Here is a 26,218-nt window from a genome sequence, read left to right on the forward strand (position 1 = left end):
GCTGTTTGCTCTCGTGTCCGAGTGAAGCGGCGCCGCCTTCAGAGTTCATGTTTGGTGTGTTCAGCTCGGCTTCAACTAATGAGTTCAGCTCAGTCAACATTTCACATTATTTCCCCCGTTTAACATCCCCCCCCCCCCCCTCCCATCTCTCTCTCTCTCCACAGACCGTGAGGATCAGTCTATTCTCTGCACGTGAGTCAAAACAATACTTCACCATTTTCCATCACGGTGCACCTGAGCGCATGCACACACACACATGCATCTCCATCACTACAGGGGGCATTGCATTGACTTACATTCATCCCCTGGAGGCTTAAACAAAATGTTAACCCTAAAATGTGATACTTTTTGTCCAGAAAAGAGTTCAGACCCAAAAAAAATACTCAGTTTATTATCATAGAAGACAAAAAAACAGCAAATATTCCCATTTGAGATGTTGGACCTGGTGAATTGTAGCATGTTTGCTTAAAAAAACGACTTTAACAATTAATTCATTATTAGAATATCAGCTTAAATTGAAAGACAAATGCTGCCCTTCCAAAAACATCCAGATTAAAGGAATAGTTCACCCACAAAATGACTATTTGTATATCAATTACTCACTGCGTGTTAACTTGAATTCTTTCTCTCCTCCACGGTGAATGGAGAATAAAAAAACGGAGAAAAGTCTTGATGAATTGAAATATCAATACATATAAACATCTGTTTACAAACTCTCAAAAAACTGGTGCAGTATAATCCAAGTCTCATTTATCCAGTCAAATGCTCACTACTTCACAAACACATGCATCTTTGCTAAAACTAAGGTTTTAGCAAAGATGCACATGCTCTCTATCTCATCTCTCCCATCTGCCCTCTATTATTATTCTCCTTTCATCCTCCTCATGTTTTCTCCCTCTCTCCTACTCTTATCCTCCGTCACCCAGAGGAGAGTCTGGAGCGGGGAAGACAGAAAACACCAAGAAGGTGATCCAGTACCTGGCTGTCGTCGCCTCCTCCCACAAGGGCAAGAAGGACGCCAATCCTGTGAGTAGAAACATCTTCAGAAACGTCATCGAGATGTTTAAAGATTGTGAAGACTGGATCTACATAGCAGCCAAATAATGATTTAATAAAACAATTACAAATACGAGTTAAATATATCACAGATAAAAAACATCATTAACCAGTTTGTGTTCCTGTTTGTTTCTGCCGCAGCCACAGCAGCAGGCAGGATCTCTGGCATACGTAAGTATAAAAATCTCATACACACACTTTTACAAATTTAATGTGACTCTGACATCTTGGTATTTATTCCATTTAATATAGTGGCTGTCATGTAAAATCATCAATCAAAATAAAAAAAAATTAAAAAAATAGAAATAAATAAATAAATGACTCAGTAAATAAATAAATATGCCATTAAATTTACCAAAAATAATATTAAAAATAAACATAGGCATTAATTAATTAATTGATAAATGTGACATCAATTTATATTTTGTGTTGATTTGCTTCTTTATTTATTTATCTTTGTATTAATTCCCCTATCTATTCTTCTATTTAGTTCCCTTCCCTTTTATTTATTTATTTATATTACCATTACCATTTATTTTATTTTATTTTATTTTTCATTATTTAATATATTTATTTATTTCTGTATTTATTTATTTATGCATGATTTTCCTTTTACATTTCCTCTGTATTTATTTCACGAAACTTATTTATTTCTGTATTCTTTTCTTTATACATAGCAATACCACAGTGTAAAAATACTGTGAAAGTGAAAGTCCTGCACTCAAAATCTTAAGTAAACGTACAAAAATATTAGCATCAAAATATACATGAAGTACCAAAAGTAGAAGTTCTCATTATTCAGAATGATATATTCTATTACTGGATTATATTTATCGAGGTATTAATGTGTTCATCACTTAAATGTTTCAGCTGGTAAAGGTGGAGCTCATTGTAATGACTTTATATACCGCTGGGTAGTTTAATCATAATAATACATCATCATTTAAAGGTGTGTAACCTTGTTATGGGCTGCAGGGGGAGCTAGAGAAGCAGCTGCTGCAGGCTAATCCCATCCTGGAGGCATTTGGAAATGCCAAAACCATCAAGAACGACAACTCCTCACGTTTTGTAAGTTTTGAATCAGTTCAATAGTTTTGACTTTTATTCCTCTCACTGATTTATGGTGTCATGTTGTCTCGTCTGTCCTCAGGGTAAGTTCATCAAGCTCAACTTCGATGTGACCGGCTTTCTCGTTGGGGCCAATATTGACACCTGTATCCTTTTTGAGATCAATAGTATATAAAATGCCATTGTGCTTGAGATATTAAGTGTAAAAACAGACTTGGTTATGTGCTTAACCCTCTCCTGACCCGATCAGACCTGCTGGAGAAGTCTCGCTGTATCCGTCAGGGCAACACTGAGAGAGCCTTTCACATCTTCTACTACATGGTGGCCGGAGCCAAAGACAAGCTGAAGGGTGAGCAGCCAGAAACATAAAAAACACTGCTGTTACTGTAAGATTGAATGGGCTTAAAGAGTCAATATGAGACATATCTTAGAAATTGTCTTGTTATAGAGTCAGTTTTATCTCTGAACGTTCGGTGCACAGACAGGGCTTGAATGTGTTCTGCATAGCTTGGCATCAAGACTGAAGGCAGGAGGAAAGTGTTAGCCTAACTCAATCAAAAACGGTAAGAATACACCTTCCAAAAACTCTGTTGTGTCGTCCAAAAACAGACGCAGAGGCACTTCGGTTTATTCTACATCGGATGTCTGTCTCCACTGGTCTCAGTCCAGACTAGAATATCACAATAATTTAGCAAATTAGCAGCGTTACTTGGATTAATAACTGTAATTAGTGTTTTTAGAAATTGTAATCCCACACTACTCGTTGCTAGGAAACATAATAATATTAAAGTAATGCTTCCCACACTGATGCTAAGCTAGGCTAAACACGTCCTCGACGCAAATTTGTTTTTCCTAGGATGGCAAAGGCATGAGCCGCCTTACTCTGCCTCTGATTGGCTGACCTTGATATTCTTACCCTAACTCTAACCAATCTCACTCCTCATGCCTAAACCTAACCAACCCAACCAACAAAGGCAACGAGCACTAGCTAATCAGAGGCAGAGTTGGGCGGGTTATGCCTTCGTCATCCGAGGAAAAACAGTTTTGCGTCGTGGACATCTGTAGAGGATGAAAGATGAAGCTGATGTTATCTGCTCTGTGTGTGTTTAGAGGAGCTTCTGCTGGAGGACTTCAGCGCCTATCGTTTCCTGGTGGCGGGTCACGTGGAGATCTCCGGTCAGGAGGATGACGAGATGTTTATTGAGACTCTGGAGGCCATGGCGATCATGGGCTTCACCGAGGACGAGAGAATAGGTACAAAATGCTCAGAGCCCACCAGGACCAACTCACAATCAAACTCACACCCTTTATTTTAACCCATAAATGACCATTTGTCCATCCATACTACCTTTTTTCTGAATTATTCTCCACCTCAAAGACTTTTAAGTTATTGTTCTACTAAAAATATAAAGGAATATGTTTTTTATTGTGTTTAATCTTTATTTAATCATCTCTTTAATCTCTCTTTTCCAAGAGAGACCTGAAAACAAGAAACATTCACAGGGACACAATCAGCGAAACAGAAACAACACAACTACCTTATAAACAATCATCATTCATTCCATTTAAAAGGAGCATAGTAGGCTACCTGAAACCAGTTCCACCAACATTAGTGCGTACATGACAGATATCTAAGGTTAAATAGTTACTGGGTCATGTGCTGTAGTTACTACATTTAAATGAGAGAAGAGATATGAGGTAGTTTGGCAGCTTCAACGGTAGAGCTTTAGAAATCAATAACATGAGATGACTGTAAGGAGGACCATCGAACCGGCCGTCAATCTTGAATGACAGTGTGCTGTCAAGCCAAATTCCTAAATATTTGTATGATTCAGTGAGAGTAATGTGAGTGTCATTTAAAGTTTTAATGGCAGGAAAGTCAGAGTCACTGGTGGAGGTTGAGAATGCCATGTACTTGGTCTTTTCTGCGTTTAAAACTAGTCTGTGATTACGGAGTGATAATTTGAAAGCGTCAAAGGCAGACTGAAGACGAGACAGGGCCAAAGGAATATGGAAGAAAAACATCAGAAAATTCAAATTAAACTTCATTCATTCCAGGAAAAGAGTGGGAAAAGTAAAATCCCTAGAAAACCTTTAACTGTTTTCTGCATTTTGTTTATGCACCATCCAAAAAAACTCTCCAAAACTTCATTTCATAACAGATCCACAGCCCCTCTCTCCCTCTCCTATAGAAAACTGCTTTTGCAGCTGCACATCTTACTGAAATTGTTTTAGTTATAACAAGTTTAAATGGATTTAGGGCACTCACTTTGCAGCTGTGGTATGTTGGAAAATAGAAATATGTGATCAGGACTCTGTACCAGCAGATTTCATTACTTGGAGCAGACTCTTTTAGGACCTTTATGCACCATCTTCCTTCCTCTTCCTCACTGCAGGGATGTTGAAGGTGGTGTCCACTGTGCTCCAGCTGGGCAACGTCAAGTTTGAGAAGGAAAGGAACAGCGAGCAGGCGACCATGCCTGACAACACCGGTAACCATTTTAAAACACCAACACCAGCACTGTAAATATAACCTCTAAACGTCTCTGACCTTCTCCGTCTCTTGTTACCCATCAACCCCAGTTGCCCAGAAGGTATGTCACCTGCAGGGCATCAATGTCACCGACTTCACCCGCGCCATCCTCACCCCCCGAATCAAAGTGGGCAGGGAGGTGGTGCAGAAGGCGCAGACCAAGCAGCAGGTAAAGGCAGACCAGAACTCATTAACACAGAAAATTAGGGCTCAGAATTAGAGTACAGTATTTGAGTAAATGTACTTAATTACTTTCCACCTCTGAACCTAAAGAATAGTTTTTTGGTAGGATGTAGAACCCTTCTGTTGCATCACTTTCCAGCAACACAGAGCTATAAAATCCTACCAAAATGAATCATAACAAAACCGTTTTCCTGTCTCTCTCCATCCTCCAGGTTGATTTTGCGGTGGAAGCTCTGGCTAAGGCCATGTACGAGCGCCTGTTTCGCTGGATCCTGGCCAGAGTCAACAAGACGCTGGACAAGAGTAAGAGGCAGTCGTCCTCCTTCCTGGGCATCCTGGACATCGCTGGCTTTGAAATTTTTGAGGTGAACACTTTACTGAAACCAGACATTTAAATACTTGAGTTTTTGTTGTTTTTAGTCGTTTTTCTAATCATTGCGACGCTTCTCTGTCTCAGGACAACTCCTTCGAGCAGCTCTGCATCAACTACACCAACGAACGTCTGCAGCAGCTCTTCAACCACACCATGTTCGTCCTGGAGCAGGAGGAGTACAAGAGGGAGGGCATCGATTGGAACTTCATCGACTTCGGCCTCGACCTGCAGCCCTGCATCGAGCTCATCGAGAGGCCGGTCAGTGACGGGTTGCAGACGCACATACATGGCCTCACATGATTTACTTTAACCGGGAGTTTATAGATTTGATTATTAAACATGGAGTTAATCAGGACCCCGTGCTTATCAAACTCCTAAGAATTACACTTCAGAATTTTCTGAAGGGCCAACTTATTTACAAAGGTATTCGCTGAGAGTGAAGAATAAGAAGCGACTCATTCCTACTTATGGTGAAGTGTAAGAGTAACCTTTAACAACAGCTCTTCAGAGATCACATGATCAATTACATGCATGAACAGAGCAGAGGGAGAATTTAACCAACATCTGCCTCATTGTTCATTCTTCAAAAACATATTTTATTTTTTATTAAACTGATAAAATTTTAATTTAAAGCTACTAGAGGATCTTACAGTTCGTGTTGATTTTGGCGGTCCCTGTGGACAAAAGCAGTAGTGTTTTCGAGCACCGGAGAATCAAAGGTTAAATCAAAAGTTTAATATAAAAATGCTGTTCTGGTCTCAAGGTTGGCAAGTATGTTAATCTTTAGGGGATCTCTTTCTATCTTTAGTCGGGATAAACACCGGTATCACTTCTACCAGGTGTGCATTAGCATGAAACTGACACCTGAACTCTAACACCTGTACCTGTCCCCACCTCCAAACCCAACTGTGGACAAACGTCCTTATCACCAGGGAAACAAATGTAATAAGATCTTAGATATAAACTGAGCCTGTGTGTGTCCTTCACTGTCCTTCAGAACAACTCTCCAGGCATCTTGGCCCTGCTGGACGAGGAGTGCTGGTTCCCCAAAGCCACTGACCTCTCCTTCGTGGACAAGCTGCTGAACACCCACACCGGTCACGTGAAATTCTCCAAACCCAAACAGCACAAAGATAAACTGATGTTCACTGTTCTGCACTACGCCGGTAAGGTGAGGATCACTGAAGGCTTCAGGACTGAGACAAGAACCCTTAGAACTGGAGTATCTCTTATAGTTTAAGACAGGAAGAAGACAGACAGGAAGTCAGAGAGTATTGAGAGACAGGCTACTTGGTTTTGGATTTGTTGACAGTCAGAAAAATATAGATTAACGCCATCATGATCACATTTCCAGGTGGACTATAATGCAGCTAACTGGTTGACTAAGAACATGGACCCTCTGAACGACAACGTGACCACTCTGCTAAACGCCTCCTCCAGCATCTTCATCCAGGACCTGTGGAAAGACGGTCAGTCCTCCGTGACGGAGCAACATGTCCTCATTTCACTACAAATCTCTGGTCATGGTAATCACATTGTGGTTGTGAATCTCTCCTGTGTCAGCGGATCGAGTGGTGGGTCTGGAGACCATGAACAAGATGTCGGAGAGTTCGGCGCCCACCACTAAATCCAAGAAGGGCATGTTCCGCACAGTGGGTCAGCTGTACAAGGAGTCTCTGAGCAAGCTGATGACCACGCTGCACAACACGCAGCCCAACTTTGTGCGCTGCATCATCCCCAACCACGAGAAAAAGGTAGGAAGTCTTTTCTCCCTAAATGTATCCAGAACAAATTATTTTATTTGAGCTAAACCTGCAGTGTATAGAAGAGAGACTGAGTGTGCTGCTGCTGTGCTGCAGGCGGGGAAGATGGACTCCAACCTGGTGCTGGAGCAGCTCCGGTGTAACGGCGTGCTGGAGGGCATCCGAATCTGCAGGCAGGGATTCCCTAACCGCATCGTGTTCCAGGAGTTCAGACAGAGGTGAGAGACCACATTTATACTGATTGTTATTATTATTTAGAGGATTTGATAACAATATTCATAGTTCTGTTTGTAGTACTAATGTTGACAGTATCTGTATTAATAATAAAACAACAGCCCTGTAATAAGCATTACCTTTGTGGATGTACTTGGCAGTGCAAGTATTCTGATATTAACAGTGTTTTACCTTTAATTTAAATGCAGTGTTGCAGTTCCTGACTGTAACCACTGGAGGGCAGACACATACACATACAAACTTTCTGTTTAAAACTTTCAAACTAAAGCAACCAAATGTGGATTTATCCAAATGACAACAGAGTCCATTTAAAATATAATGTTTCATTTTGAAATACAAGCATTAGATTGCCCATGTGTGGGACATTTTTTACTTTAAATGTATCATATTCTTACCTCCTCATCTGATGTTACAGTAAAGTGACAACAAAGTGTTTTCTTGTTTGTAGATATGAGATTCTGGCTGCCAGTGCCATCCCTAAGGGCTTCATGGACGGGAAGCAGGCGTGCTGTCTGATGGTGAGCGGATGTAACTGGATATTGTTGTATTAAGAACCCTAAGAGATACGCAATAGACCCAGTTTTTTCTTTTTTAGGGGGGTACAGGGGGTCTTTAGGGGGAGATAGCAGGTCAACAGTAGATGTCACATAGAAGTGGTGTACATCATCTGAAAGCTGGGAACCTGAAGATTATTTGAGATGCAGATCAGCACTATGTGTCAAGACTTTTCTAGTCATAAATCAGAAATAACAAAATATGATCAATTAACTTCGTGAAAGTGTTTAAGGGCTAACAACATTATGATGGAAGTATGCTATATTATGTCAATATCAAATCAGCAATTTGTGGGTTGATACCATTTGTTACACAGATGTGGTGTTAAATTTAAAAAACATTTTACCACTTGAGAATTGATAAAAATGATCAATAATCCCTCCAAAATACCACATTAAGACACCAAGACCTTGAGGAACACCACTGAAAAAGCCATGCTGTGATTTGGTTTCAAAAACTTTTGACATTTGGAGATTTCTGCAAGATTTGCATTTTTTGGCGATTGGATGATGAGCACTTCTGTTTTGGAAACTGCTCAGAAACCGCCTTATTGTCAATCTACCTTGGAAAGCCATCCATTCTCTGAATGTGCTAGGTCTGTAGTTTGTGGCTGTGAAGTTTCATGAGGTTATGATTATCCTAGAGGTCACCACAGGTCATTTTATACAGTAAGGTCAAGTTTCAAAAAATCGTCTCACTACAATGACATGGCTACTATGGGGACTAACATCATCACACATGAATACAGTTGGGCCCATTGGATCCACAAGAGTCTCAACTTTCACAGTGATACCCAGTTTATGTAATTCAAGAATGTTTAGGGACCGCAGTATGCAGAAATATTAAAATATACCATTTTAGAATAGGCGGAAATATCACAATTATACTGCATTCAAAACACTGCATGTGATTATCATTAAGTGGGCATGTCTGTAAAGGGGAGACTCGTGGGTACCCATAGAACCCATTTTCATTCACAAACCTCCTCTCCTCCCCTCCTCTCTCTTCACCTTCAGGTAAAGCACCTGGATCTGGACACTAACCTGTATCGTATCGGTCAGAGTAAGATGTTCTTCAGGACGGGGGTTCTGGCCCAGCTGGAGGAGGAGAGGGACCTCAAACTGACCGTCGTCATCATCGCCTTCCAGGCTCAAGCAAGAGGCTTCCTGGCCCGCAAGTAAGACAATCACTTAGACAAACACCCGATTAGACTGTTATCAGGCCATTAAATAGGCGTTATCAGTCGCTATAAGCAGCATAGATGTGGGTGATTAGGGGACGCTGTAAAAGTGAAAGCGAAACTTTAAAGCAACTCGTTCTGACACTTTGTAAAACTGCATTGAAATGTTACGTTATGAACACAATACAATACAAAATATGGAGTTTCACGCTGTCTATATTACAGCGCCTGACTTCCACTTCTGCTCCTGTCAAAATGACTATGGTTGATAGAAATGGTTGTTCTTTTATTCTTCCTTTTGGTGATCTACCATGTGAATAGATGATAAAACCTAATATTGGGTATAGTAGGCCCCTAATGACCCACATCTATGGTGCTTATAGCGACTGATAACGCCTATTTAATGGCCTGGACTGGACGCTGCTGCTTAAGTACAAGTTTAAAGCACTTGTACTTTACTGGAGTATTTCCATTTTCTGATACTTTATACTTCTCCTCCACTACATCTCCGAAGGAAATATTATACTTTTGACTCTTCTAATAATAATACAGAATATAAATCAACTAATAAATCATGATGTATTATTATAGATTAAGAAAATTCACAAACTACCCAGCATATAAAGTCATTAAAATGAGCTCCACTTTTACCAGCTGCAATGTTAAAGTGCTGAACACAATAACTTTAAATATATTATACTGTATATTTTGATGCTAGTATTACTTTTGTACTTTTACATAAAGGTCCAGTGTGTTGGATTTTCAAAATGGAATATAATATTCATCACTATGTTTCCTGAAGTACAAGCTCTGAGTGCTTCTTCCACCTGTTGCTGCTGACATTTAATCTTTATTTCAGAGCTTTCAGTAAACGTCAGGCGCAGCTGACGGCCATGAAGGTGATCCAGAGGAACTGCGCCTGTTACCTCAAACTCAAGAACTGGCAGTGGTGGAGGCTCTTCACCAAGGTTACACACACACACACACACACACACACGTACATTTACGGGTTTCTAGAATTATTGATGGAACATGTAGGCACGACTGTTTGCGCTCAAAACATTTTACTTTTCTTAATGTAATACAAAATTAGGAGCAGATAACAGTGTTACAAGTTCTTTGGGAGATATAAATAAAGTTACAAGATGTGTGTGAGCGCTTTAACACATACTAAACATTAGCATAGTGTGCTAAATATTACATACTAAACATGAGTATGTCAGTATGCTAATTGTTCTAACATACTAAATGTCAGCATGTTAACATCTAACAGTTATTTGAAGTGGAAGTGAAGCGTTCAACTAAGTTAAGATTGTTTACTAAATGGATTTCCACTCTAATGAACAATTATATTACAAACATGACAAATGTCAGCATTTAAAAGAAATTTTCCTGCAGCTTTTGTTGCAAGAGTGTCGCCATGTTGCCGTACTCTAGTCTGTGATGTCACCAGCATGGTTGGCTCGGCTGAGTTTCACAAATACAACAGTAGAGACAGTAAAATACGGAGACTGAGGAGACGGAGGACAGAAGAAAACAAAAGAGGGGACACTATTGTATTGGAGATGAGTTTTACAATGTTAAAAACAAGGACAAAACAGTCCATTTCATAAACTGCCACTGAAACGGAGATCAGTAAAGTTACTGCAACGCTGGCTAAAGTGGCGCTGAAAGAGCCAGTACGTTTCACTTCCACTTTAAGGGCTTAGTTTCAAGTTTCAAGTCTTTATCTGTCACATTCATTCATTCAATCTTCCCAAATCAGTAAAATAATAAAACCTTAAGAATAAATAAAGCAATTAAAAACAAGAACAACAGGAATTGAAATAGAAAATACAAATAGATTGCCCTAAGGATAAAAATTAGGTGAGCTTTAGATTGTTCTGCATGTTATTCAATGCTGCTACAAAATGTATAAAAAGAAAAACATGAAGGTAAAAATGAGAATCCAAAACATAAAACAGTGCAATACAGTAAGTTAAGCATGCTAACATTAGTTATGATTTGGGCTGAATACTGAAGTTGGCAGGCTAATATTTGCATATTTGTGTCCAGCGTAGACCAAATAGAGTTGAGCCAAATCTGAGCCTGACAAACTGATTTCTGAATGTCCTACAATGGCCACCATACACAGATAAACCCTTTTAGTTTAAGTCATAACGTGGTCTTCTTTTAGCAGGACAAAGCTTTACAGTTTTTGCGTAACTAGAGGTTATAGGATATAAGATGAATAAAGTTGTCTGTCTATTTATCATGTGTGGTGTAAAATGATTTTTGACTTTGCCTTCCTTAAAAAGAACATTTCCTGTCAACGACATGAAACCATGGACTGTATATTCAAACAAAAGTTGTGTGATGTGTGTCCGTGGTTCAGGTGAAGCCCCTGCTGCAGGTCACCAGACAAGAAGAAGAAATGGGTCAAAAAGACGAGGAACTGAAGGCAGCGCAGGAGGTGGCGGTGAAGACGGAGGCCGAGCTGAAGGACATCACCCAGAAACACACCCAGGTGACAGAACTGCAGGTTTTTACCTCATTTTATTTTACATTGAAAGATCCAAAAGTGACAGAAGTGTGTGTTTGTAGCTGATGGAGGAGCGAGTCCAGCTGGAGACAAAGCTCCAAGCGGAGACAGAGATGTACGCGGAGGCGGAGGAGATGAGGGTGCGAATGGAGGCCAAGAAGCAGGAGCTGGAGGAGGTGCTGCACGAGATGGAGGCCCGGCTGGAGGAGGAGGAGGACCGCAGCAACGCCCTGCAGCAGGAGAGGAAGGACATGGATCAGCAGCTGGTGGTGGGCACACTGCATTATTATTATTAGTATTAGTAGTAGTAGTAGTAGTAGTAGTATTGTATAGTTGTTATTGTTGTTATTAGTAGTATGATTATTAGGATTTTTATTATTTTATTATTCATTTATTATTATTATTGTTATTATTACACAGCCCTACAAGAATACAGATTATCTTATTATTTGGGCTGCACAATTATTTTCTTTTTGTTTCTTTTTTTTTACAATATTGTTTTCTATAAAATGGTAAAAAAAATAGAAAGAAAATTGGGAAAAATTCCACAAAATGTCACATTTGTTCAGAGCCCAAAGTTAATCTTCAAACGTTTGACATTTTTGTTTGACATATAATTACAATTACTTACAAAATTGTAACTAAATAGTAATAATAACATTTATTTGTGTAGCACCTTTTATACACAAAATGGTGCTCAAAGTGCTTTGAACAACAGTTAAAATAAAGAAATAAAATAAATACATTTAAAATGGAAGATAATAAACAGTTGAAGAAGTGAAGAAAACAGAATTTCTTTTGATCATATGTTTTAAATCTTGACTAGTAAAGAAACTAAAGCTCCCAGATAAATGTAGTGAAGTAAAAAGTACAATATTTCCTTCTGAGATGTACTAGAGTAAAAGTAGAAAGTAGCGAGAGTACCTCAACATTTTACTTAAGTACCTGAGTAAATGTACCTAGTTACATTGCACCACTGTTTTTTCTGCAGCTGATGGAGGCCCACATAGCAGAGGAGGAAGACGCTCGTCAGAAGCTGCAGCTGGAGAAAGTGTCTGTGGAGGGAAAAGTGAAGAAACTGGAGGAGGACGTCCTGATCATGGAGGACCAGAATATTAAACTGCAGAAGGTAGAATGAGTTTAGCAGTTTTGTTTTGTGGTGTTTTGGGTGTTTAACACACAGTGAACTCATTTGATCTCTTATCTTCACAGGAGAGAAAGCTTCTGGAGGAGAGGATGGCTGACACGAGCTCTAACCTGGCAGAGGAGGAGGAGAAGTCCAAGAATCTGACCAAACTCAAGGCCAAACACGAGTCCATGATCTCAGACATAGAGTGTCAGTCACCAAAATACTCAAGATAGGGGCTGTCAATCAATAAAAAGATTTAATCGTGATTAATCACAAATTAATCACACATTTATTATCTATTCAAAATGTACCTGTGCCTTTTACAGCCTTTAGAGTTGTAGAAAGACAAATCCAGTCTAAGAACTCTTTGACCTCCTTTATAAATAATAAAATGGTAAATAAAAAAAAAAATGGATAAAAAAAATATAGTATATGGCTGAGAACGTAATTAATCTTCTAGGATGCCAAATAGTTAATGTTTCCAATAAGTTCTTCTCAAGTGCTCCACTGCTGATTCATTGTAAAAGCGGTCTGTGTTATCAGTTACAGGAACTAACAGGACTTTAGAGTTTTTAATACCAAATGAGCTTAATAATTAGTTTCCCCAAAAATGTAAAATGATTGTTTATGAAGAGGTCTGTTCACACGCTTCTTTCTTCTGCAGTGCGTATGAAGAAGGAGGAGAAGGGTCGTCTGGACATGGAGAAGGCTAAGAGGAAGGTGGAGGCGGAGCTGGGCGACCTCCATGAGCAGCACGCCGACCTGCTCGCCCAACTGGACGAACTCCGAGCCCAGCTGGCCGCCAAGGAAGAGGAGCTCCAGGCCACACAGGCCCGGTAAGCAGACGATGTTCACAACAGAATAAACAGCAGCGGAGCTAAAAACAAGTTTATCCTCAAAGTGGCGCTACAGGAAAGGTCACAGAGCCATTAAGATCAAAAGGGGCGGCCATCTCCCTGTTGAATTATGTATTATGTTGTGTCCAAGAGCAGGTGTTTGATTTTAACATTCAAGCGGCAACTTCCAGTTCTGAAAAGTGAAGCCAATGCAGAAGTGCCTTAAACTTGCATTCTTTCTAATGGCCAGCAGGGGGCGACTCCTCTGGTTGCAAAAAGAAGTCAGATTGTATAGAAGTCTATGAGAAAATGAGCCTACTTCTCACTTGATTTATTACCTCAGTAAACATTGTAAACATGAGTTTATGGTCTCAATCGCTAGTTTCAAGTCTTCTTCAATACAGCGTGATGTTCATTTAGTAAATTATGGTCCCATTTAGAGTCAAATAGACCATAAAGCAAGGGATGCTTTAGGGCGTGGCTACCTTTGATTGACGAGTCGCTACCACGGCGTTTTCCAGTCTGGGAGTTGTCAGTGTTTTTGTCTTACAACTTTAACCCTTTCACAGTTTGTTTTCAGTTCATGAAAGTTAATTTAAACATTTTGGTCGCCTAAAACTCAACAACACTACCAAAAAATGTACAAGAAAAAGTACAGAGCACATGTCCTCAGTATCATTCGTGGTAGTTAAGACGTTTCCACTCAGACCAGAATGAAACTACTAAAACTCAAAGAGTCAGATGTGAAGATATTAGAAACTAAATCAGAACCTCTTTTGTGTCCACAGCTTGGAGGAAGAGTGCAATCAGCGCGGGGCGGCGGTGAAGCGGGTTCGGGAGTTGGAGGTTCTGTGCTCAGAGCTGCAGGAGGACTTGGAGGCCGAGAGGGCGGCCAGGGGGAAGGTGGAGGCGGCTCGGCGGGATCTCGGAGAGGAGCTGAACGCTCTCCGCACCGAGCTGGAGGACAGCCTGGATATCACCGCCGCCCAGGGAGAGCTACGGTCTGTATACAAACTAATGGATCCTACGTATACGACCTCTGACTGGTCCACACATTCTAATTAGTGTTTAATCAATTATTCACTGTGAGGTACAGAAACAAGCTGCAATCTTTGGCTCAAAAAAAAGTAGGGCTGGTAGGTATAAAAATACTAAGAAATGGTCCCAAAATTTGACTAATGAATCAAAAACATCTTAGTATAAAAAGGACTTTGAATAAAGAATTTAAAAGTATTGTTTAGCAAAGTCATATCAACTCATCATATATATATATAATATATATAAACTGTGAAGCTGTTGCCTCTGCTGATCACTCCTAACTGATTTAGGAGAGATAATTTGGGATTTGAGACCAAGTCTTAACTCATACGAAAGTTTATGCACAGCACTTTTTCTCAATTCTAAGAAAAATAACTAAATGACATAATTCTTGACCTTCTTTACATTAATGACCAAAAGATAACTTTGAACTGCTTTATACATATCGGCCCAGGACTTTTAAGATGAATTAAATAATCTGAAACATCCTAGACTGGTACGTATAAAGCCAAAGCTTCCGTTTTTTCACCAGTCGAATAACATGGGGGTTGAAAGAAGATACAGTATTTGTACACAGATGATGGCTCAATCTCAGGTGGAAGGTCTTTTTTTTCCTTTGAATTTGTAAACAGCAAAGAAAACATTCTGCATTTAGAACAAATCTTAAATAATTGAGTCTGTTGAACAATGTTAAAACAGACTGCAAATGTCACAGTAAATAACAGTGTCGTCTGCATAAAAGTGGACGTTTGTAAACCTCTCGGCCGTGTTACTGTTGGATGTGTCACGGTGATGTCATGTGTTTATATGTGACTGACAGGGCGAAGCGTGAGCAGGAAGTGACCATGCTAAAGAAAGCCATGGAGGACGAGGGGCGGGGCCACGAGGCCCAGTTCCAGGACCTGAGACAGAAACACAGCCAGGCTGTGGAGGAGCTCAATGAGCAGCTGGAGCAGGCCAAGAGGGTACACACACACACACACACACACACACACACACACACACACACACACACACACACACACACACACACACAAAGACACACAGTTCACCCAAATTGTATTACATATACATACACTGTACACAGTGGTTGAAGAAGTATTCAGATCCTTTACTTAAGTAAAGTACCAATACAGCAATGTAAAAATACACAATTACAAGTAAAAGTCCTGCATGAAAAATCCTACTTAGTCACTCACTTAGCATCCCGTCTCTCCGTCAAGGTGAGAGGCGGTCTGGAGAAAGCCAAGCAGGCTCTGGAGAAGGAGTCTGCGGACATGAGCGCCGACCTGCGATCCCTCGCCAGCGCCAAACAGGACGTGGAGCACAAGAAGAAGAAGGTGGAGGGTCAGCTGAACGACCTGCACTCGCGCTTCAACGAGAGCGAGCGGCAGAGGACCGAGCTCGGGGAGCGAGTCTCCAAGACGAATGTGAGTCATAAACATACTAATGAATTAACACGGAAACGGCATGAATAAACAGTATATCATATACTGATGTATCCAGAAGCCAACTGAAAACTGAACAATAAATCAACAGATAACAGTTCCAACCAGCAGTTGATCCTGATTTATCCACTGCTAGAATACTTCCTAGTGTGAGAGAAGAGAGTGAAGGACAAAACTACATATTTGGGACTTAATGTTCACCTTCATTCTGTCTCTGTCTCTGTCTTTGCTTCTCTCTTCTTTTTTTCTCCTCGTCTCCACCAGATGGAGCTGGACAGTGTGACGAGTCTGTTGAACGAGGCAGAGGGAAAGAACATCAAGCTGAGCAAAGACGTCTCCAGTCTGTCCTCCCAGTTCCAGGACGCACAGGTGACACCACAGATATATACACCAGTTTATAAAGTTGTAGCAGAGACGATTCAGAAAGGAGACGGTGCACCGAGAGTCAGTTTCCTGTATCTGTGTCACGTGGGTTTCGCCACTGCCGCGCCCTTTTAGGAGACTAGCGGCAGGTCCTGAGTCTATTAACTCTGATGGGAGAAGTGAACATGAACACAGATTATGACCGATTCTTTCGCCCCATAGTCACCAAAGTAAATATTGGACCAATGTTTCACAAGCCAGGTATCTTCAACACATTCTGACACTAAAATTAAATTTTTCAGACGGACAAATCAGGAGAAAATTAACTTTGTTCATGACCTTTCTCTGTCTCAGCATCACACTCTCGCAAGGTCTGGCAATTCACGTTGGCTAACACTCTAAAGCAAAGACTAAAGAAGCAAAGAGACGAAACTCTGGTGTTCTTTTGACAGCAGCCGTTGCCGCCATTTTGGACTGGAAACGCTAATTATATTTATAAATGTTATTGTTCAACACAGGCCATTTCGGTATAATATGACAATATAATAAAATTATCCTTTTGTATGGCACTTTGTAGGCGGACGTTTTACTGGCGTCCGGTAGTCGCTTTCATTCCAAAATTGTAGAAGCGTAGCTCTGCTGCTGGGCACTGACGTTGCAATGGAACGAACAATTGACTTTCACTTCTTGGCAATATACGTTCTTTGGCCTTAGCTAACCAGTTTTTGTAATGCTAATGATAAATATGGCTGTTAGCTGTGTAAATATTAGCAAAAAATATAAATACATTATGCAAATATATTCCAATGTGCATTCATCCATCCACACAATGTTCACAACACTTCCAACAAGGGGTGATGAGGGGAGTGGCGAACACGCCATGGCCACGCCCACTTAGGAGACAGGAAGTGTTATAGAGTATCTTTGGTTGAAGTTCTGCTTTGAGCTAAATGCTAACATCAGCATGCTAACATGATCACAATAACAATGGTAATATGCTCATGTTTAGCAGGTGTTATGTTTACCATGTTCACCACCTTAGTTTAGCATGTTAGCTAACATTTGCACCAAACCCCAGGTATGGCTGAGGCCGATGGGAATTTCACTAGTTTTAATAAACCAAAGTATTGGACAAAATTTTGACCTGATGATGGCGCTTGATAAAAGGTCAAAGGGTCAAACTGATTTCCTTTGGGGACTATGAATGTGTACTAAATGACATGACAATCCATCCAATAGTTATAATAAAAATAGTAATAGAAATTGTAATAACAAACGACTAAGGAAAAAGTCAGCGACTCAACAAGGTTGTGTGTATACATCTTCTGGAAACAATGAATGTCTGTGCAAAATTTCGTGTCGATCCATCACGTAGATGTTAAGCTATTTCACTGAATAAGTGAAAACAGTCAGAGAGGATCACCAAAGTCAGTGGGGTTCATCTTCTGGGGAACATGAATATCTGTACAAAGTTTAAATTTTTGTTTGAGGTATTTCAGTCTGGACCAAGATGGTAGACCGTCAACTGACACCTTTCTCCTCATGTCCCCCCCGTCTCCTCGTCCTTCTCCTACAGGAGCTGCTGTCAGAGGAGACCCGTCAGAAGCTGAATCTGTCTGGACGTCTGCGTCAGATGGAGGAGGACAGGAACGGCCTGATGGAGCAGCTGGAGGAGGAGACGGAGACCAAGCGAGCCGTGGAAAGGCAGGTCTCCAGTCTCAACATGCAGGTCAGTAACTTCAGACAGATATGAAGTCTGAACTGTTCAAGTCATGAGAAAAGATCAGTGGTGTTACAGCTAAAGAAAATAGCGTAATAAGATTGCAAAACAAAACTCCTCTAAGCTCTCACCGTTTCACCTTCTGTCAGCTGTCCGACTACAAGAAGAAGCTGGACGAGACGTCAGGGACGGTGGAGATGCTGGAGGAGGGGAAGAAGCGTCTACAGCGCGAGCTGGAGGCGGCCAACGGCGAGTACGAGGAGAAGGCGTCGGCCTACGACAAGCTGGATAAGAGCCGGAGCCGGATGCAGCAGGAGCTGGAGGATGTCCTCATGGACCTGGACGGTCAGCGGCAGCTCGTCTCCAACCTGGAGAAGAAGCAGAAGAAGTTTGATCAGGTCTGACTGCCACTGGGGAAGATACTTTATAGCTCAGAGGGAGTACTGTGGGTTTTGTCCCCTGTCATTTGCATGGAGAGACGTTTAAAATACTCCAAAAATACATAAATAAAAAATACATAAAACTTGTCTCAGTGCAGATTTCTGTTCATTTTACATTCACTCTAACCTGCCGTGATCTCCTTTGTCCTCGTGTCCGTCAGATGCTGGCAGAGGAGCGCGCTGTGTCCTGTAAGTTTGCAGAGGAGCGTGATCGAGCAGAGGCCGAGGCAAGGGAGAAGGAGACGCGGGTCTTAGCTCTGGCCAGAGCGCTGGAGGAGAACCAGGACGCTCTGGAGGACGCAGAGAAGATCATGAAGATCCTCCGAGCTGAGATGGAGGACCTCATCAGCTCCAAGGACGACGTGGGAAGGAGTGTAAGAGGAAATGTCTGAACGTGAATTAATCATTTTTTTTAATTATAGGCATCGTTTCTGATCTTCTCTCCATCCTCCGTCAGGTCCACGACCTGGACAAAGCCAAGCGTGGCCTGGAGGCCATCGTGGACGAGATGAGAACGCAGATGGATGAGCTGGAGGACGAGCTGCAGGTCGCTGAGGACGCCAAGCTGCGTCTGGAGGTCAACAGTCAAGCCCTCAGAGCTCAGCATGAGAGGGAGCTACACGCCCGCGATGAGATGGGCGAGGAGAAGAGGAAGCAGCTGATCAAACAGGTGGAGTACAACCTGTCGCTAATGTAAGATCTGATCAGGCTGCAGGAGGGGAAGTTTCATGATTCCTTATTACCTCCTGTTCTCTGTTTTGTCCAAACAACTTATTTTGGTTAGATTTTAACTTGTGCAGATTGTACATGAAGTGGCAGGAGGGGCATATTCATGGCCTCAATCTTAATGAGGAAATTAACATTTAGCAGACAGCAGATGAGGTTCTGAGTGAGTTGTAACTGTATACTTTTTTAATCTCAGTTGGATCTTCTTTGATTTTATAAACATCCATATGTGCATCCACACAATAAATCAAATACAATAAAGCGTAAAACAAAATGACTGTCTCTCCGTCAGGTGCGTGAGCTGGAGGGTGAGCTGGAGGAGGAGAGGAAGCAGCGAGGTCAAGCGTCGGGCAGCAAGAAGAAGCTGGAGGGGGAGCTGAAGGACATGGAGGACCAGCTGGAGGCCACCAGCAGGGGACGCGACGAAGCAGTCAAGCAGCTCCGAAAGATCCAGGTCAGCTCAAAAGGGAGATAGTGAGACAATAGTTATCTTGTGTAGCTGTGAGGACATGTGGAGGTTCATGGTTTCAGTTCAAGCACACATATTTAGATATTGTGAATTTCTGCATAGGTACCTAGCCTTCGGCAAAAAGGACAGCCATACTCAAGATTTGTCTCCAGTATCCGAAGCAGCTCCTTCCTTTAAAATCGTGCTATGTGGCTACAAAAAGAGAATTAACGTTTCTCTACCAGCATCATTACATTATTAGATTACATTTCTTGCTAGAAGCTAGCTTTATTAAGATCGAATTGTTACAAATTACCTATATTAATGTTACACTAAGCAATTAGTCAGCTTAGTTTGTCCCACTTGTTTAATCAAAGTCACATATAATGGTAAAATGACTTAACAATGTGACAAAAAGTGAGTTAAATCATACTTAAAACCGAATGCATAGCCACTGATTTGACTGACATGAACAGGACAATGAAGTTACTGGGCAAAATAAGAAGTCAGCAGCTACTGGGCGTTCCTGTTTTACGTAAACCAATGAACTACGTGGGCGTTCCTGTTGAGCTCTACAGGAAGTCAGTCAATCTGAATCAACCTCCTATGCTCTCCTCACAGGGCCAGGCAAAGGATCTCCAGAGGGACCTGGAGGACTCGCGTGCGGCCCAGAAGGAGGTCCTCACCTCAGCCAGGGAGTCTGAGCGCAGATCGAAGGCCATGGAGGCCGACCTCATCCAGCTGCACGAGGTGAGGCCTCTGGTGCTGCTTCAAAATGAAAGCTTGTTGTTTCCCATCAAGTCTGATATGAACATATTTAGGTTTTATTCTGCTTGGTGACATTTTCAAATATTGTGAAAAATGACACTTTATAAATTAAGGAGGGATAACATGATGTTTTATTTGTGTTTCTTACCTTCTTTATACCACCATCAACTTCCTGTCTGTCTGTCCAGATGTTGGCAGCAGCTGAGAGAGCTCGTAAGCAGGTAGAGACGGAAAGAGACGAGCTGTCTGAAGAGCTGGCCAGTAACTCCTCCGAAAAGTGGGTGTCTTGTGTTATTAACCCATATAAACAAAAAGAAGCTTAAACAAAACATGTTTGTTCAAGAATTTAAGAAGATTAAATAAATGCGTCTATTTTGGATTTTTATAAAATTGTTAGTAGAGTTAAATTTAACATGTGTTGCTGTTGCAAAACAGACTGATGAAGAAGTACCTCATACAACCACACTTCAAAACATTCAAACTATCCCTTTAATTTTCTTCAAATGTTTCCTTCAAATTTGCAATCTATTTTTCCCCTCAGAAATATATATATTCTTGTGAGTGAAAAAGCCAATAAAAAGCCTTTATCTCATCTCTTTATCCTCCTCTTTGTGTTCAGATCACTGCTGTCTGATGAGAAGCGTCGTCTGGACACTAAGATCAGCCAGCTGGAGGAGGAGTTGGAGGAAGAGCAGGCCAACGTGGAGAGCCTCAACGACCGGCTGAGGAAGAGCCAGCAGCTGGTAGGTCTAGATAGGGTTTAGTGAGGACTAGCCTTGGCTCTAAGTGGTGTGTTTCCTCCCTGACTCTTTTCTTTGTGTTGTGTAGGTGGATCAGATGGGTGCAGAGCTGGCAGGAGAGCGCTCCACCTCTCAGAGCAGGGAGGGATCCAGGCAGCAGCTGGAGAGACAGAACCGAGACCTGAAGGCCAAACTGCAGGAGATGGAGGGCCAGGGCCGCTCCAAACTCAAGTCGTCCATCGCCGCCCTCGAAGCCAAACTGAGACAGGTGGAGGAGCAGCTGGAGATAGAGAGCAGGTACTGGTGCATGATGGGAAATGAAATGTGAAATTCCAACTAACATTTAACCAAAGAGACATAAATATTCAAAATAAACTGCACTGAAACACAGTGAGAAAACACGCAAGGATTAAATCACTTCTCTCTTCTTATGTTGTTTTTAAGTTTTTGCTGTTTTATTTCTTTAAGTCTGTTATTTGTGTTTTTATGTGCTGATTGTGTAAAACTTTTTTATGCTGCCATCTTAGCCAGGACTCCTTTGGAAATGAGATTCAAAATCTCAATGGGATTATCCTGGTTAAATAAAGTTTATTATTGTTATTGTTAAAAGTGATATGATGGTGATATTGTGTTGATTATGTTGTGTAGAGAGCGTCAGGGCAACGCCAAGAACCTGCGTCAGAAAGAGAAGAAACTGAAGGATTTAAGCATCCAGATGGAGGATGAGAGGAAGCAGGCGCAGCAGTACAAAGACCAGGTAACTCTGGTGATCATGTTAGCAGTTAGATATATAAAGATACAAGATTTCAATCACTTGTGATGCTTTCAGCCATATACTGTACCTGGAAATAAAGCTTCTGTGCTGTTTGTGCAGGCCGAGAAGGGCAACGTGCGGGTGAAGCAGCTGAAGCACCAGCTAGAGGAGGCGGAGGAGGAGGCTCAACGCGTCGCAGCATCCCGCAGGAAACTGCAGAGGGAGCTGGAGGAGGCGACCGAAGCCAACGACACTCTCAGCAGAGACATGGCGTCACTCAGGAGCAAACTGAGGTACAGAGGGGTCACCAACTCTGGGACAGAGAGAAAATACTATATACTACTTTATTACATGGCTGTTTTGAATACTCAATTCTGATTGGTCAATCACTGCGTTCTGCAGTCTGGAATTTCAGTATAACAGACTGTTGCTATGTATAACAGACCCCTGCTATGTATAACAGACCGTTGCTATGGCCGCAGTTCAGATGTCGGACTCTAGCAGACCGTTTTTGTGTCAAAGTATTGATTTCTTCAGTAAGTAGCCGTGTAATAAGCGGGATAATGTACAGCCAGCGGGTCAATATTGTGAAAGATAGAAACACACATGGCGGCGCGCTCCCGTTCATTTATTATGAGAAGTGACAAATCCCACACAAGGTGCATGATGGGATAGCCAGTGGCAAGACACGTGCAAGGCCTATGGAAGGAGGCTGGGTCACGCTTCATGACCGCGTCACGTCTTTGGGGTACGCAGTAAAATCTCGTCTGCACTCGCCGAAATTGAGCCAATCGCAACGCACGACCGCAGCTTCAGTTACACTAAGCATGTGTTTTACCCCATATCCCAAGACCCGTGTCCACCCTGTCCCAGCCTCCTTCCATAGGCCTTGGACACGTACAGGTAGTGCAGAGGGCAAAGTTTAGCTAAAACGATGCTCACTGTTTGCTTGGTCTGGAACAATAAAATGGAATCATGTTCAGATAGTACGATGAAATGATAGATCCCACTGGCAAAGATCAATGGTTCCCATTCACCTGTTTAATTTAAAACTATAGAAACATCCAGTTCCACCTCTAGTAGTGAACATGATGGTTTTGCAATGATACAAAAATGAATTTATCCTAATTCCTTGTAATTAAAGTGTTAAAGTTTTAAATGTCCTCTTCCTCCTCTCATGTCCTGTTTCACACCTGTCCTCAGATACCACTGATCTGTCCTCAAAGCTTCCGCAGCAGCCTTTTTAACTTCCATTTCCCCATCGCTCTCCTCATCCCTCCAGTTTACACCTGCTGCAACATTTCAGGGGCTTCAACTTTAAAAAAAAAAAAAAAAAAAGAAATCTCGCTTTGCAACTATCCTTCACCTCCTTCTGACCCTCCTCTTCCTCCTCTTTCTCTTCCTCCTGATGTGTCGGGTGTTCCCAGGCGTGGCGGCGGGGAGGCGATGTTCAGCAGCCCCAGCCCCCGCAGCAGCAGCGGTGGCGTTGGTCTCGGCAGCAGCAGCAGCAGCAGCAGCATGAGGAGCTTGGGGCTGGGAGGGAGCATCAGCCGAAGGAGCACCATCAAGGAGAACTCAATGGATCTGCAGGAGGAAGAGCCTCCTTCTCGGTCTCCATCTCCACCTATGGACGACCGCAGCGACGACTACGACGACGAGTAGACGGGTTTCGCCCAAGTAACATGGGTCAAACCTGTCCCAGAATATTTTCACTCTTTTAATTTAAATTATTTGACAGTTTCCTTTAACAGTAACGTGAAGGAGTCTCGTAGATATTTTAACAACACGATTGATTCATGTTGAAGTGATTAACTGGGGTAAAACAGAAAGCCATAAAGTCACAATAATAATTTATAACAAGCTATTTGATGTTAAAAAGTAACACTATCCCTACCACACTAATGCCAACACGTCATTCTGATCACACATTTTTATATTTGTGCATTAAACATTATTTTAGACTTCCGGAAAATTAATTGGCAACCATATTGAGAATCGATTTGTGACGAATGTTTGTTGGTTCCAGCTTCTCAAATATGAAGATTTGATGCTTTCTGTTGTCATATTTGATGGTAAACTGAATATATTTGAGTTCTGCACTGTTGATCAGATAAAACAAGCATTTGGAAGACGTCAGTTTGGGCTTTTGGGATATTATGCTGGACATTCTTCACTACTTTCTGACATTTTGTCAACAAAATAATTTTAAAAATATTCTAGGAAATAATCTACAGATAATAATCTATGATAAGAATACAAATCTGCAAGTTTAAACAATCTCCATAATCTAAAAAGTCTGTAGTTGTGGCTCTCAAAATACAATAATGTTTTTCTTTACTCCATGATCATGTGATGGTCATTGAATTGCTACAAATACTACAGTACCCATGAGCCTCAGCGGATGCTGCTATGCAGAAGACTCAGGACAAACAAACAAAACGTTGTTGAAAAGCTGCTGAATTTATCCAAATTCTAAAAGTAATTTATCCAAAATCAACAAAGCTCAATGCACTCTGGGATTTAAAGTTTCACTTTCATGTCCATCTAAGTGTTGAAATGCTCCAACAGTCACATGACATTATCACGACTCTGCTTTAGTTTTAATTATCAGTGGATAGTTTTATTATCTATTTATTGAATTGTTGGCAGGATATATTTGCAGCTTCCATCTGGTTTTCCATCAGTTGAACTCGTCGCTAACTAACCAAACTTTCCTCCGTTCCATAAGTTCCTCCCTCGTCTTTCTAGCTTTATTATGTTCTGCTCGCCATCTCCATTTCACAAATATTAATTAACTTATTTAAAAAAACACAAAACAAAACACAGCTCAGCAGGCCCACTTGAAATGCCTAAACAAGTGAGCCTAAAATTAAATTGTAAGGACAAATGCAGGTCTGAAATCCAGTCAAACGTTTTATTTTTAATTTTAAATCTTTCACAACTAAGTTCTTTCTAAAGCCAGATGGGATTTTTATCACATAATGTGCCTTTGACATAAAGTAGATCCTACTAACATCTGCTGGATTCCAAATTGTTCAACTTTATTTGGGGGAAATAAATCTAATTATTTAAGAAAACAATAATGCAGTGAGCACAAAAACGGAGGTATGAATGTGAATAGATGTGAACTCCTTAAAGTTTACAAAGTGAAACAAACACAAAATAATCCAAATAAAATAATACAAAATAAAACGCAGATCTGGAATCTGATCCCAGCTTAATTTTACAAGAGCTAAAAAGGTTTTGTGAAGTGAAGTGAAGAAAAAGAAGTAATCATTATTTTCAATGTTTGTGGATTAATATAACATATAATTTATGTGAATTTAATATATTTAGATTTATTTATATTCCAGGTAGTTTAAAGAATTCACATTAAATAAAGCCATTTTTTTTCAAGTTTCAATTTCAAGTCACAGAGCTAAGTGACTGTTTAAAAAATAATAATTACCCGGTCATTTAACTAAACTTTTCTTAACATTAAGATGAGAAAAATATTCCTTATGTGGCACAATAAAAAAGATTTTTAACCTGTTTCTCAAGTTGCGACTGTATTTTTTTGTCTGGGTTGCCAGAAATGACATCTGTCCTTTTTCTAAAACAAAAGCAAAATATTAGTTTGTATGAAAATTTTAAATATCGTAAAGAAACGTCAATATACAGTATATCAATATATTGTGATTAATACATTTTTAAATTTTGATTCATGTTGTAAAAATTGAGCCAGGTTAAACATGTTTTTTAATCATGCAACGGATGAAATATTTAAATAAAAGGATTAAATAAATACCTTCAGATCAGCAGGAAGTTTTGTTAAATGACCTTCTGAATTTCTCAAAACTCAAGAGATTTACACTTTGCTCGTGAGAGGCACAAACTGCGCCTCATTCTCAAAACCTCACTCACTTTCTGTACTTCCTCAGCAAATGTTTTTGAAAAAAATGAATATTTTAGAGAAAATCTGTTTATTTGGAAACTGAATGTAAAACTATATCTGTAATCAAACTGTTGTGTATTCATTCTTGAGATTAGGCGGTGTGATTTAAACCTCACAGATACACAATATAATATAGAACTATAATAAAACAATGACTGCTGTGATGCAGGACTTTCTGAAGTGCTATTAAACTGCTACTAAATCCTCAAACACACGTGTCGCCTCACTTCTGCTTTCTAGAAGAAATAAAATCAAGACTTTTTTTTTTTTTTTAAATTTCAAGTTTTATTGCTTTTTCAGAAACATAAGCAGCACTGGAGGTGAACAAAGAGCAGAACAGGTCTTTGTATGTGAGCATGTACAGTAAGTACTCATATAGAGTCACATAAGGCAACAAAAAAACTCAAA

At 40.8% G+C, this 26,218-nt stretch overlaps 1 protein-coding gene across 1 annotated transcript in view; it reads left to right on the forward strand.

Moving 5' to 3' along the window:
* Positions 1-26,009, forward strand: part of LOC141780524 (myosin-14-like) — a 38,118-nt gene extending 12,109 nt beyond the window's left edge. Inside the window, exons 5-43 of the mRNA XM_074655791.1 lie at positions 165-192; positions 927-1,026; positions 1,198-1,227; positions 2,032-2,124; positions 2,207-2,270; positions 2,375-2,473; positions 3,235-3,378; positions 4,521-4,616; positions 4,708-4,826; positions 5,053-5,205; positions 5,298-5,471; positions 6,211-6,384; positions 6,568-6,682; positions 6,777-6,967; positions 7,073-7,194; positions 7,659-7,728; positions 8,782-8,942; positions 9,805-9,913; positions 11,320-11,451; positions 11,529-11,735; positions 12,458-12,595; positions 12,679-12,802; positions 13,260-13,431; positions 14,220-14,432; positions 15,290-15,434; positions 15,693-15,899; positions 16,182-16,286; positions 17,857-18,009; positions 18,150-18,398; positions 18,602-18,814; positions 18,898-19,110; positions 19,459-19,620; positions 20,236-20,364; positions 20,571-20,659; positions 21,002-21,125; positions 21,211-21,419; positions 21,771-21,879; positions 21,997-22,169; positions 23,304-26,009. Of these exons, the coding sequence (XP_074511892.1) occupies positions 165-192; positions 927-1,026; positions 1,198-1,227; positions 2,032-2,124; positions 2,207-2,270; positions 2,375-2,473; positions 3,235-3,378; positions 4,521-4,616; positions 4,708-4,826; positions 5,053-5,205; positions 5,298-5,471; positions 6,211-6,384; positions 6,568-6,682; positions 6,777-6,967; positions 7,073-7,194; positions 7,659-7,728; positions 8,782-8,942; positions 9,805-9,913; positions 11,320-11,451; positions 11,529-11,735; positions 12,458-12,595; positions 12,679-12,802; positions 13,260-13,431; positions 14,220-14,432; positions 15,290-15,434; positions 15,693-15,899; positions 16,182-16,286; positions 17,857-18,009; positions 18,150-18,398; positions 18,602-18,814; positions 18,898-19,110; positions 19,459-19,620; positions 20,236-20,364; positions 20,571-20,659; positions 21,002-21,125; positions 21,211-21,419; positions 21,771-21,879; positions 21,997-22,169; positions 23,304-23,538 (5,543 nt within the window). The 3' untranslated portion in view covers positions 23,539-26,009. The remainder of the gene's footprint in view (positions 1-164; positions 193-926; positions 1,027-1,197; positions 1,228-2,031; positions 2,125-2,206; positions 2,271-2,374; positions 2,474-3,234; positions 3,379-4,520; positions 4,617-4,707; positions 4,827-5,052; positions 5,206-5,297; positions 5,472-6,210; positions 6,385-6,567; positions 6,683-6,776; positions 6,968-7,072; positions 7,195-7,658; positions 7,729-8,781; positions 8,943-9,804; positions 9,914-11,319; positions 11,452-11,528; positions 11,736-12,457; positions 12,596-12,678; positions 12,803-13,259; positions 13,432-14,219; positions 14,433-15,289; positions 15,435-15,692; positions 15,900-16,181; positions 16,287-17,856; positions 18,010-18,149; positions 18,399-18,601; positions 18,815-18,897; positions 19,111-19,458; positions 19,621-20,235; positions 20,365-20,570; positions 20,660-21,001; positions 21,126-21,210; positions 21,420-21,770; positions 21,880-21,996; positions 22,170-23,303) is intronic.
* The last annotated feature ends 209 nt before the right edge of the window (positions 26,010-26,218 follow it).

This window comes from Sebastes fasciatus, chromosome 13, assembly GCF_043250625.1.
Source record: "Sebastes fasciatus isolate fSebFas1 chromosome 13, fSebFas1.pri, whole genome shotgun sequence".
Lineage (NCBI taxonomy): Eukaryota > Metazoa > Chordata > Actinopteri > Perciformes > Sebastidae > Sebastes > Sebastes fasciatus.